Here is a 12,931-nt window from a genome sequence, read left to right on the forward strand (position 1 = left end):
TGACAGCTCGATGTCGCTCGAGCAGCACTCTAAGCAGCTGTTTTTATCATTTACGGAATATTTCTAAACTCAGACTAATGGTATCAAAGCTTGAACTTGAGATGATTATTCATGCTTTTATTTCTTCTCGTTTAGACTACTGTAACGGCCTTTTTACTTGTTTTAACAAATCAGCCTTAAATCGTCTTCAGACTGTGCAGAAGGCTGCAGCACGTCTCTTAACAGGCACCAAGAGAAGATCGCATATCACTCCAGTCTTGGCCTGCCTTCACTGGTTGCCTGTAAATATTAGGTTTCATTTTAAAATTTTAGTTCTAACCTTTAGGGCCCTGCATGGTCAAGCTCCTCAATATTTATCTGACCTGCTGAAACCACATACATCTTCTCGGGCTTTAAGGTCATTAGATCAGAGACTGCTGGTGGTACCGCGCACTCGTTTTAAAACTCGTGGTGATCGGGCCTTTCAGACTGTGGCACCACGGTTGTGGGATTCTCTCCCACTGTCTCTTCGCTGCACGGACTCCACTGATTCTTTTAAGAAACAGCTGAAGACATTTTTATTTAGAAAAGCATTTGATTAATTTCTTCTTATGCTGTTTTTATTGTTTTATTGTTTTACATTGTTTTATTTACTGTTATATTGTTTTTATATTCCCATTTCCTACGTTGTAAAGCACTTTGTGATTTTTATCTGTGAAAAGCGCTTTATAAATAAATTTTACTTACTTACTTAGAACACTGAGATCTTCTGACCAATTGCTTTTGGTGCAACCTGGGTCACGGCTGAAAACCAGAGGTGACCGTGCCTTTGCTTCAGTCGCACCTAACCTCTGGAATAACCTCCCTCATGCTATTCGCACATCTGACTCGATCCAGACTGAAATCCCACCTTTTAGCTCAGCCTCCCCGGCCTCCTAGAGCAGGCCTTTTAAGTGTACTTTCTTGCCCTCCCCTTTCCTCTCTTTTGCTTATATTGTTTTATTGTTTTCATCGTTAAGTCGTGCTTGCTTATCTGCGTACTGTGCTTGTTTAATCAGTGCCTCCCACCTGCTAGCTTATCTGCCTTTGTACTTTACTATTGTTTTATTGGATTATGTGAAGCACTTTAGCTACCTCTGGTTTTAAATGTGCTATACAAATAAAGTTGTATTGTATTGTATCATTGGTGGTTTCGGTGGTGGGCAGCGGTCAGCACAGGCACCCTGACTGGTCTGCAGCAACCAAACTCTTTGAGCTACAGCACTACTGTCCTTATGCTTTCCCCTGCTTCTAATATCTACTGTGAGGACACCGTGCTCACTCGCTCCCTAACACATCCCACCCACTACAAGGCGCCACGATCAAGAGATAATCAGTGCTCCTCACTTCGCCTGTGAACATTTAAAATGCCTCACCAGTGAATACAGTCACACGTGCAGCGCAGCTGGAGAACATGATGTGTTTTAATAACAGTCCACAGGTTTGTTGCACTGAAAGAAACTCGGCCACAGTTTCATTTTCAGCAAGTTTATTTTTTTCTTTTTTGAAACAGCTCACAATGTTTTCAAAACATTTGACTTTCCTCGCAATCTCCAACACGAGCAAGCAAGACATTAACATCTTCCAACATGGTCAAAGTCGTCGCCGAATGACATTTGGAAGCAAACTATTTCACAAGAGTCCACTTTAAAAGAAGTGAGAAGCAATCGGGCACATAACAACCAATAAGAAGACTGTACATGAGTGAAACCGGACTAAAACACTAAGAGGCCGTCTCGCGGCGCAAAGGAGCAGTGATCTGACAAAATTAACCAAATGCCCTAACAGTGAATTACTCCTCAGCCTTGCATGCGGGTCAAGTGTGCGTGCGTGCGTGCGTGTGACTGTATGCATACGTGTGCACTTGTGTTCCACTGTACAAACAGTAAATTGGGGCGATCGTGGCTCAAGAGTTGGGAGTTCGCCTTGTAATTGGAAGGTTGCCGGTTCGAGCCCCGGCTTGGACAGTCTCGGTCGTTGTGTCCTTGGGCAAGACACTTCACCCGTTGCCTACTGGTGGTGGTCAGAGGGCCCGGTGGCGCCAGTGTCCGGCAGCCTCGCCTCTGTCAGTGCGCCCCAGGGTGGCTGTGGCTACAGTGTAGCTGCCATCACCAGTGTGTGAATGTGTGTGTGACTGGTTGTGTAAAGCGCTTTGGGGTCCTTAGGGACTAGTAAAGCGCTATATAAATACAGGCCATTTACCATAAATTACATAGAAACCTAACGTGTTCTAATAAGGCATTATGTGGCAAAACAGAGAAACCAGAGAACACCGAGTCCACAGAGCAAAAAACAGCATCGATGCCAGAAAATCTGTCGTTAAGGCCAAGAAACGGAACAAAGTGCCTCATGAACAGGACGCAGAGCTGCGTGAAATCAAGCTCGAGTCTTGAGGAAAAATGTCAGCACAGACACCGTTTGATGATCCGAGCCAGGGACGAGATGACGAAAGGAAACATCGGTTTGTCGCTCTGGGTCAGTGAATGGGAAGGTTTCAGAACAGCTGCAGTTTGCATGCAGAGACATAAAGGCTGTTTCCCACTGCAGGGGGGCGAAGAGCAGCGTGTGTGCACTGACTTCACAGGTGGGGACAGTAGCATAACGAGCTGGGACCATACATAATACATTCATGAAGACGTCTTTACGAACAAAATGAGTGAGGTCAACAAAAAAAAGAACACCATCGGCTCCACGGCAACACGCCGACGTCTGCTAACCGACTGCGGCACAGTCAGGCGAGGAGGGCGGGAGCACAATATTTAACGCATCCATATATACTTTCTGCCCCTGATGCAACGCCAGGCTGTCGGACGTGAAGCTCTGCAAACTTTCCCTGAATGGACTGTTTTATTTTCTCATGATAAAATCCACTATGACTGTGTGGGACCACCCACAGGGACACAGTTCTCTCTAAAAAGATGCCAAATGAACAATAAAACGACGAGATACAAAGTGAGCCCGACTCTCACTCACAGCAGTCTGTGCCCACGGCCGGCCCGGTACCTCTTCGGACTTTTCTGTAGGTATTCAGCAGACGGACGGCGCTGCCTCAGCCACGGCCGCGGTGATGGGCTGGTGTCTGCTCCGACACAGTTCCCTGAGAACCCCAAACACGCTTCCTTGAGCACTACAGCTATGGCAAAATGCTGCGGACAATAAATCGCGGTCCTGAACAACACAAACGAAACACAAAAGAACTCAATTTTACCAAACGACGTGGTGCAGCATCACAAGAAGAGGACATTTTAAAAGCCGATATTTACAAATTCATTCAGGTGATCTCGGCGATGCTAGCAGGATGGGAGGGTGTCAAAGCCAGGAATCGTCCAATCGCGTGCCGCCTCTACTGACATAACACGGTGCTGCTGGTGGAAAAGAAGAGTGTACCTACGTGATGCCACCAGTCACCTGTGTGCGTCCCGATCCGTCAACAGGACAAACAGGAACCACGATCCACAGTTAGCTCCTCTCACAGGGCACCAGCGTCACATCTACCGCCACAGGACAAACTGTACTCTTACCAAAATATGTTTAAACATTGTGTATACAGCGTAAGTCTATATGTTTGTGTGTTTAAATGTGTGTTTTTTGCATTCTATATTCCAGCCTCGGGATGCTTATTTTGGCTTTAAGCAATGGACGCCTCCTATGGACGGCGAGTTTGCGACAGGGTCACGCTTTCCCTGACGAGCTCCACAAACTCAAATCCTTCACAGTTTGCTCCAGCGTCCACCTTTTCCTCCCGCTCCTTTTTTGACCCCCGTATATATTTTTAACATTATAAAAAATAAGTTATTGCGCATCCAAAAAAAGTGCAATGTACATTTGAAAAATATTTCTCTCTCTTTACACATTTCCATTTTTTCTTGACGTTTTTCTGCTAATTGGGGTGGATTCCTACAGATGACTTTGGGGTGGTGGCGAGCTTCCGCCCGGTGGCTCTGCGCTCCATCGTGCCGCACTGCTGACGGAGAGCGAAGGGGACTAAAGGGTTGAAGGAGAGGAAAGAAGGGAACAGAGAGAAATGGGCGACGGGGACGCCACGCTATGCGATAACCATGGGAACGTCGTCTGAGAAGCCGCTGATCATGGGAGCATCTTCGTCGTCATCACCTGTTAACAAAGGGAAAATGCGTGTTTAGAAAGCTTCGTGGCTGTTGGAATCAATTTGTTCGTCAACACGCCAGAGAGAAGTGGACCCGACTGCACGCTAGTACAGCAGCCATACGGCAATGCGCCCTGCTTTATTGGCTGTTTCACTTTAGAAGAAGTTCAGTATGGTGAACATCTGCAAGCAGCCAATGAGAAACTCACGTACTGAGGTAAGAATTCAAGTCAGAATTATGGTCATTTTTCACATTGGGCCACGTTTTTATTGCAGTCAGAGCAGGAAGCTAGGTCCAGCTTAGCAGCGTGTGAGCTAGCTATACCAGCTTCATAGGGTGGGGCAGGCTGACTCTTCTATTGCAACCATGCTGAACTGCTAGGGTCAAAGGTCATGCCAAACTGAACAGAAAGGTGAAACTTCGTGGCAGGTGATTAAAAACATGTATCCCTCCGCCAACCTAAAATGTAAACGACCTTTATAAAAAACCTCGTTTTCCAATTCGTGTCTCGTTTCTCGAATCGATAAGAAATAATTACCCAGTTCATCCCCGGAGGAGAAGATGGCCGAGCCGAGCCGAGAGTTGTAGTGGGAGTTGGCAAAGGCGGTAAAATTGTTCTGCAGCCGCCGGTGTCGGAGGTAGAGAACCACCAATCCGCCGCAAACAGCCAGCAGCAGCAGGAAGAGGACGGGAACCACCACGGCCGCTGTGTCGCCTGAGTGGGCCTCGCTGCGGGATGCATCGCTGGTCCCTGTGCAGGAGGGGAAAAAGCATTTACAGAAAAGAAATGAAGTGTTTGTAATCCCTGGAATACTGTTAGGTTTCTCTGGGCTGCATGAAGGCGCTGCTAACAGCCCAGGATTTAGGAGCCGTTATGCTCCTAAATGGCTCCTAATCAAACAACTTAAACTCACATTTGTGGATAACTTTAATTCATTTGAACCTTTTTTTGTAGTGATTTTTATTAAAAACAATGACAGCATCAAACTGAATTTAATGCTAAAAAGCGGGTGAGTGCCTCAAGCAGCTCGAGACTGTCAGATTCAGGGTTTCTTTTGATTCATTCTTTAATGACGCTACACGTGGAAAAGATGTGAATGGCAACAACACAGCTTTAATGTTCATCAGGTGAGTGTGGGCGGTACCTATGAGCTGGTTATAGAGCAGCACTGCAGGCTCCCCGCACAGCTGCCCGTTGAGCAGGCAGCGAGCCTGGACAGAGAACGTGTAGTTGTGTCCCACCAGCAGGCTGCTGATCCTGAAGAAGGTGTCTGTGGTGTTTCCCAGGGACGACGTCTTGTTGGTCACGCTGTCAAACACACGCACTTCGTACCCCTGTGAACAGCGCCCCCAGCAGGCAGAGGAGCACCACAGCAGCAGAAGAGCAGAGCATAAATCAACACTTGGAAAAGCTCATTCTGCTGTAAGAACAGTGGCACCTCTCACATTATTATCACTCACAGTCACTGACATTTGGTTTCAAAAGCAGTGGTTAGCTGTAGGTATCTCACCCTGCTCTCATTGAAGCCCTTCTCTCGGACAGCCAGGCTCTTCCAGAAGAGATATATGTGATCCTTCTCCGTCAAAAATTTCAGGGCTTCAGGCGCCGCAAGAGGAACTACGAGCACAGGAAACGCAGAGTTTATGAAAAGTAAGCACAGGGGAGTAGAATCTGCTCTGCACGAAGCGACATAAGACATCATATTTAGGGATGCGTGCAATCAGTCAGCCAGATGATTAAATGAGTTCATCTAGTTGGTAAAAGAATATTTAGATTTGAAACATGCACAACGCCGGCTGCTGCAGCTCTCTGTGTGTGACGGGAGAAAAAGAACAGACACTGTGTCAAAGTAATCACAGTACTGAGATTACTGTGATCACTACTCCTTATTTAAAAAACAACAGCAACAAGCTATCAGTCAAATTCAGCTATAAATGTGTTTAATGTAGAGTTCTTTCTTTATTGCTAATGTTTTTATTTTTAATGAAACTAAACGTATTCAAAAGGAACAATTAGACATCTATTTACAGTTGAATCACATCTGCATTACTATTTCAGGCCAGTCAACGTGTTTCTGTCTGATTTCAAACAGGCCTTTGAACAGTCAGTGTTAACTAGAGCCGATATGCACCTCTGTAACAGTAACAGTTTCCATCCAAACAGAAGCTTTGGTCATTTACAAATCACAGGCTAAAAACATCAGTGAGGTTACAGTTTGTAAGTGTGTGTTTCTGGTTTGTTTGTGATGTACTCCATTTATACTCCACGATGCTCACATGGCTGTTGGCAGTCACAGCTCAGTCACACTAGAGCAAGAATATGAGGACAACCTCCTTGGATTAGGACAAGTTGGCGGTTGATCAGTGACTGAAGAGTTTGTGAGTTTTGAAGTCACACAGTTATACCTGTGCTGAGGGTGAAGCTGGCCTCCTTGCTCATGTTTCGCAGGCGCACAGAGATGCTGTATCGCCCTCCAGGCTCCAGGCCTTTCAGCACGTATTCCACTGTGTTGTTCTGGGTGGTCAGCTTGTAGTCCCGCTCCACCTTACGAATCACATCCCGCATGTGTATTGCATATGTCTAAAGAAACAAGACGGGAATCCAAGATCAGGTGGATGTTAAAAGCTGTGACGTATCAGGTAATAATATATTTGCGAGGTCATTCTTTTTTATCGGCTGAGTTACAGGATTGTGTTTCATACACGTTTGAACACAGCTGGAGCATCTGCTACAGCACTAACTCACTGCCGTGTTAAGTGTTGTTCAGGATACGTGAATGGTCACCATCGACATCTTACACTGTTATCTCTGCTCAAGTATGAGTATTATTAGAATGACAACATGGATGAGACAAAGGAACAAATACTGCCATAAACATGTTCTGTAGCTAATTTACAGCTAGCTAGCAGCACTCCAAAAAGTTGATTCTGTTCACCTGGACGAAGCGTTTAGTGGGACAAACGTTTCGTCACTCATCCAAGTGACTTCTTCAGACTCAGCTGACCGCAGGTTTCCTCAATCTTATTCAATTCAATTCAATTTTATTTATATAGCGCCAAATCACAACAAAAGTCGCCTCAAGGCGCTTCGTACATACAGAGAAAAACCCAACAATCACATGACCCCCTATGAGCAGCACTTTGGCGACAGTGGGAAGGAAAAACTCCTTTTTAACAGGAAGAAACCTCCAGCAGAACCAGGCTCAGGGAGGGGCGGGGCCATCTGCTGTGATTGGTTGGGGTGAGAGAAGGAAGACAGGATAAAGACATGCTGTGGAAGAGAGACAGTCTCAGCTGACTGCAGGTTTCAATCTTATAAACAGGACATTTGCATAATGACTGAAACCAGCCCACTGAAGGAACAATGGGCTGGGAGGTCAGTTCCTTAATCTTAATTATGCAAATTCTCATGACCATTGATCAACAACCACTGACCAAAACCCACTGATCAAAGTCAGCTGAGACTGAAGAAGTCACCTGGATGAGTGATGAAACGTTTCTCCCACAAAACGCTACGTCCAGATGAACAGAATCAACTTTTGGAGATTTACTGTCCTGGATGATTGAGCATGCATCAAGACCTAGCTAGCAGCAGTTTACTGTAATTGTAGAAACAAAGGCCAGTTATAGCTAATATTATACATTCATATGTTGTAGTATTGTCTTAAATCAGTACAGTTTGACATGAAAAATAAGTCCATGTCATGAACCAAGTAATTTGGCAGCTAATGTGGTCTGTCTCCTAAGCTAGCCGCTCAGGATTTTCCTAGCAATACAGCTAGCTAGCTGTAGCTTAGCTTCACTGGCTCTGCTTATGTTCTAACATCAGCTGATTAAGTAATTTTTAAAAAGAGCAGATATGACACCAGATCAACCTTGGATGATCGTATGAATTAGCTGGCTTTACTCACCCAGGACAACTTTTGCTACAATACGTTAGCAGGCATAATCACTAAAACCTATATGAACTGAGTGCCCTACTGATTTCAGGGTCCCTCACTGACACTGAATCTGACCAATGTGCTTCACAGAAACGTCCCCCACATGCTGAGACAGGACAAAAAGCCAGCTGTGGTCACACTGTTTGGTTAAAATAACAATCCTTCCAGAGCCGCGCTGTAAAATACATGTTAATACAAGGAAAACGCTACCTACTATCTCTTCAACTGTAAATATGAACAAGTTAAAAGGTGTGAAATGAGTCCTTTATATTCCCCATGTTCTGATCGTTTGACATCATCACAATAAGAGACGGGAGTGTACCAAAGGTTTGCTCGGGCTGTCATAGGGGGGCTGCCACTTGAGCGTAGCCTGAGTTTTGTCGACTCGCACACGGTGGAGGTTCCTGGGCGGCAGCTTTTCATTGGGAATCATTTTCACCACAGCGTAGTCGGAGGGAGGACCCAGGAAGGGAGCAACAACCCGCACCTGAACAGAGAACACACAGATCATGGCTAGTGACCGAGTCATGTTACCCATACACAATATGGCCAAAAGAGACACAGCCAGTTGTGAATGCTGGAGTGCTCTGTAAAATGTAAATAAAAGCAGAATGTGGCGGTCTGCAAATCGCTTAATCCCATTTTTCTTCATATTAGAAGACATCAAGAAAATATCAAATGTTTAAAGTGAGAAAATATGAATTCATTTTCAAAAAGCTGGGATGTGGCCCTGATGGATTCTTCTACCATGAAGCCATGCTGGTAAACGCCTTCCATGAAAAAGGCTTTGGGAGCAGATGTTACTCTAACACTTGTATACTTCTCTGACCCTCTCACCTGTGATGGTGACCTCTCACCACCATCATAGATGCAGTGCTGAATACGACGTGCAAGTATCTGGATGTGCAGTGTAAAAAGTTCATTTACAGAACGGTTCGAATAACAGAAATGACTAGTTTCAGCAAATACACGTGAATGAAACTGTGTAATAAATACGATCATTTTTAAAGTGTTTCATTCTGATTTTCAGTTTGGGTTTCTCCTCCTCTATGAATCAGCGCAGATGTCTCTCACTGTTTAAATTTTCAGGGACAACATAAATGAGCTTTAAGGGGAAGCAGGCCTTACGGGGTTGAAAGCTCGTTTCGGTGGAGGATAACCTGAGGGGCTGTACCAAGGCCCGGATCATTCTGCATTCAGGGTCGGTGACTCTGAATGTTCACGTCCATGCTTCGTAATAAGTCTAACGTGTGCTGGAACATATTCCCCTTCACACTGGGAACGGCAGCCTACGCTGCAGTCACTCAGCAGGCTGGCTCCGTGATTCTGGCGTGCCTGCTTTCAACCCTCGTTATTATTCCAGTTTAGTCTGAAAACTGTGTTTGCATTTTAATTTATTCTTCACTACTAAGCTTAGATCACCTGCTCGCGTCGCCACCGTCAAGCACAAACGTGACAGCACAGCTGTGGAGACGATCGCAGCTGCATTTGCACCTGCGCTCGTTAAACTTAACGCTGAATAATTTCCACTCCTGCGCTTTTTGTGTTTTCAGGTGGAAGATTTCGCCCTTCCCTTTACTCTCACATGTCACACTAACTAGTTCTTCTGGAAGTGATCTGGCTTCGTGCCACGAGCAAACTTTCTCAGAGCAACAGCACGGAGCGGCGCCGTGTTCAGAATAGAGATGGACCGATGTGATATTAAGTATCGGTATTGGGCCGATACTGACCTAAATTACTGGATCGAATATCGGAGAGAAATAAAAAAAATGTAATCGATCCATTAAATATCAAAAAAAGCACCTCACAAAACTTGCGGCATGGCGTAACTCTGCTCATAACGTTAGCACGTCGGAGCAGTGTGCGTCACGTGATAGAGAGGCTGTGGCGTACAAGACCTGTCGGCGGTCTGGTTGTAGCCTCGCTACCAACCCGGCATTTCATCTCCGAGAAAGTGATCCCAGAGAGAAGAAAGCAAGTGTGTAAGTCCATCTCTGAATGTTTGTGAAGCATTCCAGCGTTAAGCTTAACAACAGATATATGGAGCGACTGCCTCTCCTTGCTGCGACTTCAATCATGAAACTGATCAATGATCAGCTGATTGTCTCTCTTGTTTGTTTTTGGCCCACTTTGCACCAGAAAGAGGAAACCAGCAGCTGAACAACAGCAGCATGTTTAAGCTTGATCAGCTGTTGTTAGAATGTATTTAATATTACTTTCTACTCGAGGATCTTTTTCTACGTAGCTGACGGCTGTAACTGTGCAGGGGCGGATCTAGCAAAGTTTAGCCAGGGGGGCCGATAGGGCATGAACAGGGAAAAGGGGGCACAAAGACATACTTTTCTTTCTTATTCTCATTTAAAATGTCGAGCTTTTAATAATTATCTGAATCTTACACCCAAAGTTTTAATCTGATGTAAAATGTATAGAAGTCCATTACTGTATATAGTAACTGTTAAGTCTAATATACCCTAGTAATCGATTAAGCATCATGAGGTGGGGGGTGGTTCCCTATTTTTTTTTTGATGGGAGTTTTAGAGCCCTATTGATTAGGTTGCTTACTCTTTAAAATACCAGAATAGGGAGGATGGTGCAGGTTTAAGTTTATTAGATTGATCAGTTTTGCTGAGCTATGAAATATTTTGTTGTATTTTTTGCATACAGGTGTAACAGAATAGCTTTAGTGTTGTTGTTTATTTAAACTTGAGTATCAACTTATACAAAATGCAGCAAGATATTAAAAAACTGTTTTATTGATTAAAAAACACTATATCGGATTCATATCGGTATCGGCCGATATCCAAATTTATAATATTGGTATCGGACATAAAAAAGTGGTATCGTGCCATCTCTAGTTCAGAAACGGCAGGTACTCAAACACGTGAAACACACGTGTGAGATTCTGGAATGTTCCTTTAGAGAGGTGTGTTTAAGAACGGAGGAAAGACTCACCAGGAAGAGAAACTGCTCATCGCTGTCTACGGTCACTGTGAGGCCGACAGAGGGTGTGCGCACCTGACGAGGACTGAGGTAGAAGTCCAGGAAGGAGGTGGCATAAAACACACCGTACACCTGCGCGCACACAGACACACACAGACACACACAGTTTCAATGGTCAATACGTACGTTCAACAGAATGTGAAATAACAAATGTAGGAGGATCTGGTTGGATCTGAATGATGTCCTCAGGATCCTTTGTTCATTAATGTGGTTCCATGCACATGCAGCGTGTGTGCAGTAATGCATGAGTGCAGGTCACTGCCTGCCACACTCAGTCTCCTCATCGACTGTCACCATGACACACTACTACACACCATGGTATGTTTTTAACATATTTTTGAGCACCTATGATATAATATGATATAAGCTTAGTGTTAAAGGATGTGTTATGGTTGCGATATCAGCCAACACTCCACATCATGACTGAGTGTCGTCATCTTAATGTTAAAGAAAACATCATAAACCCAGACTCTGTTCTGGATCCTGGCACTCAGATTTCAGCTTGGATGCATCAGCCTCTCTCTCAGTTACAAAGCCAACTCCACAAACATGGGATGTGGTGTAAATATAAATACATGAGAAAATGTACCATTAAAAAGGGTCGTGTTTACTGCTGTGCACCAACCTGTCTGCTGTTACAGAGGAACTCAGCTGCTGGACTTTTACCAGAGCAATGTTGTCCCGTGTCTGCTTTAGGATTGTAGCTGCTCAGTCCAGTTCATATCACATGTTTTCAGTCGGTGGACGGTTACGCCGTCGGTTAATCAGACTCCATTCCCATTATATTTAACTTTTAGCTCCACACTTTTCCAGAATTGTATTTAAAATCTTTTTAACTGCTGGATTTCTCTGATAAAGTCAAAGATGAAACAACAGGCTGCACACTCTTACGTCATTTTCTATGATATTGTTTGTGTGAGTTTACCTGAGCAGGCGATCCACTGACGGTCCAGCTGCACTCCACAGCTGTCTGGTTGACAGCCTTGGCCTTCAGGAGGGGCCGCTCTGGCTGCTGGCCTTTGGTCTGCTGATGTGTCAGCGTGGTGGGGCTGTCTCCGACACTGGTGTGAGCCCACACAGCCACCTCATACACCGTCCCTGCTGTCAGGTTTGTAGCTGGAAACAGACAGCACACGTCAACACCCACACTGCCAGACAAATGCACGCGTGACAACAACAGTCTGATCGGTACCTTTGAGGACCCCTGATGTGAGCGTGTAGTTTCTGTTCTCCTTCACGTGTGTGTCAAACTGCCAGGACAGGATCACAGTGTACTGTTCCACCTGAAAGAAACAAACAGGGCCATCAGAGGCGTTCGCACAAACGGGAACCAAAAAACACAAGAAGAAAACCTGAGGAGAAGCTCTTACTTTGTACTCAGAGTTTAATGTAAAGGACAGGCTCATGGAGTCGTTGGTGATGCTGTCGAGGTTCACAGAGGGAGGAGGCAGGGCTGCAACACAGGAAGGAGTCAAAGGTTTCCCTGGTTTCACACAGCTGATGACGAGACATTTATAGGACCGGCCGTACGACGTACCTGCCCCACTGTTCATTATTTGGGCGCGATCGGTTGAGGAAGTGATTCTGAAAATATTTACTGCTATTTAAAGTTATTATTTATAATATGTGTTCATTTCTGACAGGCCTCCAACACACTTGTGTTCTTACTGAAGGAGCTAGCACACACAAAAAAGCCTCCACCTGAAATGTTTCCTAAATACCAGTAGATGGCAGCGGGGAGCAGCTTTTCAAACTGCAGCGAGCCTGAGACCAGCGTACCTTTCTTAGGGGTGATGGATTTCACCTCGGACCAGTTTCCCACACCTCGACTGGTCACCGCAGCCACCTGGGGAAACATCAGCGGTT

General features: G+C 45.1%; 1 protein-coding gene across 4 annotated transcripts in view; it reads right to left on the minus strand.

Moving 5' to 3' along the window:
• Nucleotides 1-1,490: 1,490 nt before the first annotated feature.
• Nucleotides 1,491-12,931, minus strand: part of sorl1 (sortilin-related receptor, L(DLR class) A repeats containing) — an 86,859-nt gene continuing 75,418 nt past the window's right edge. For all 4 annotated transcript variants that reach the window (XM_082504221.1, XM_082504220.1, XM_082504222.1 and 1 more), the window contains exons 38-48: nucleotides 12,845-12,911; nucleotides 12,436-12,518; nucleotides 12,258-12,348; nucleotides 11,991-12,181; nucleotides 11,018-11,137; nucleotides 8,388-8,552; nucleotides 6,531-6,705; nucleotides 5,636-5,742; nucleotides 5,270-5,459; nucleotides 4,663-4,875; nucleotides 1,491-4,131 (exon numbers count right to left, since the gene is read on the minus strand). In XM_082504221.1, coding sequence (XP_082360347.1) covers nucleotides 4,064-4,131; nucleotides 4,663-4,875; nucleotides 5,270-5,459; nucleotides 5,636-5,742; nucleotides 6,531-6,705; nucleotides 8,388-8,552; nucleotides 11,018-11,137; nucleotides 11,991-12,181; nucleotides 12,258-12,348; nucleotides 12,436-12,518; nucleotides 12,845-12,911 — 1,470 coding nt within the window. In that variant the 3' untranslated portion in view covers nucleotides 1,491-4,063. The remainder of the gene's footprint in view (nucleotides 4,132-4,662; nucleotides 4,876-5,269; nucleotides 5,460-5,635; nucleotides 5,743-6,530; nucleotides 6,706-8,387; nucleotides 8,553-11,017; nucleotides 11,138-11,990; nucleotides 12,182-12,257; nucleotides 12,349-12,435; nucleotides 12,519-12,844; nucleotides 12,912-12,931) is intronic.

Source organism: Aulonocara stuartgranti, assembly GCF_965226115.1.
Source record: "Aulonocara stuartgranti genome assembly, chromosome: 14".
Taxonomy (NCBI): Eukaryota; Metazoa; Chordata; class Actinopteri; order Cichliformes; family Cichlidae; genus Aulonocara; species Aulonocara stuartgranti.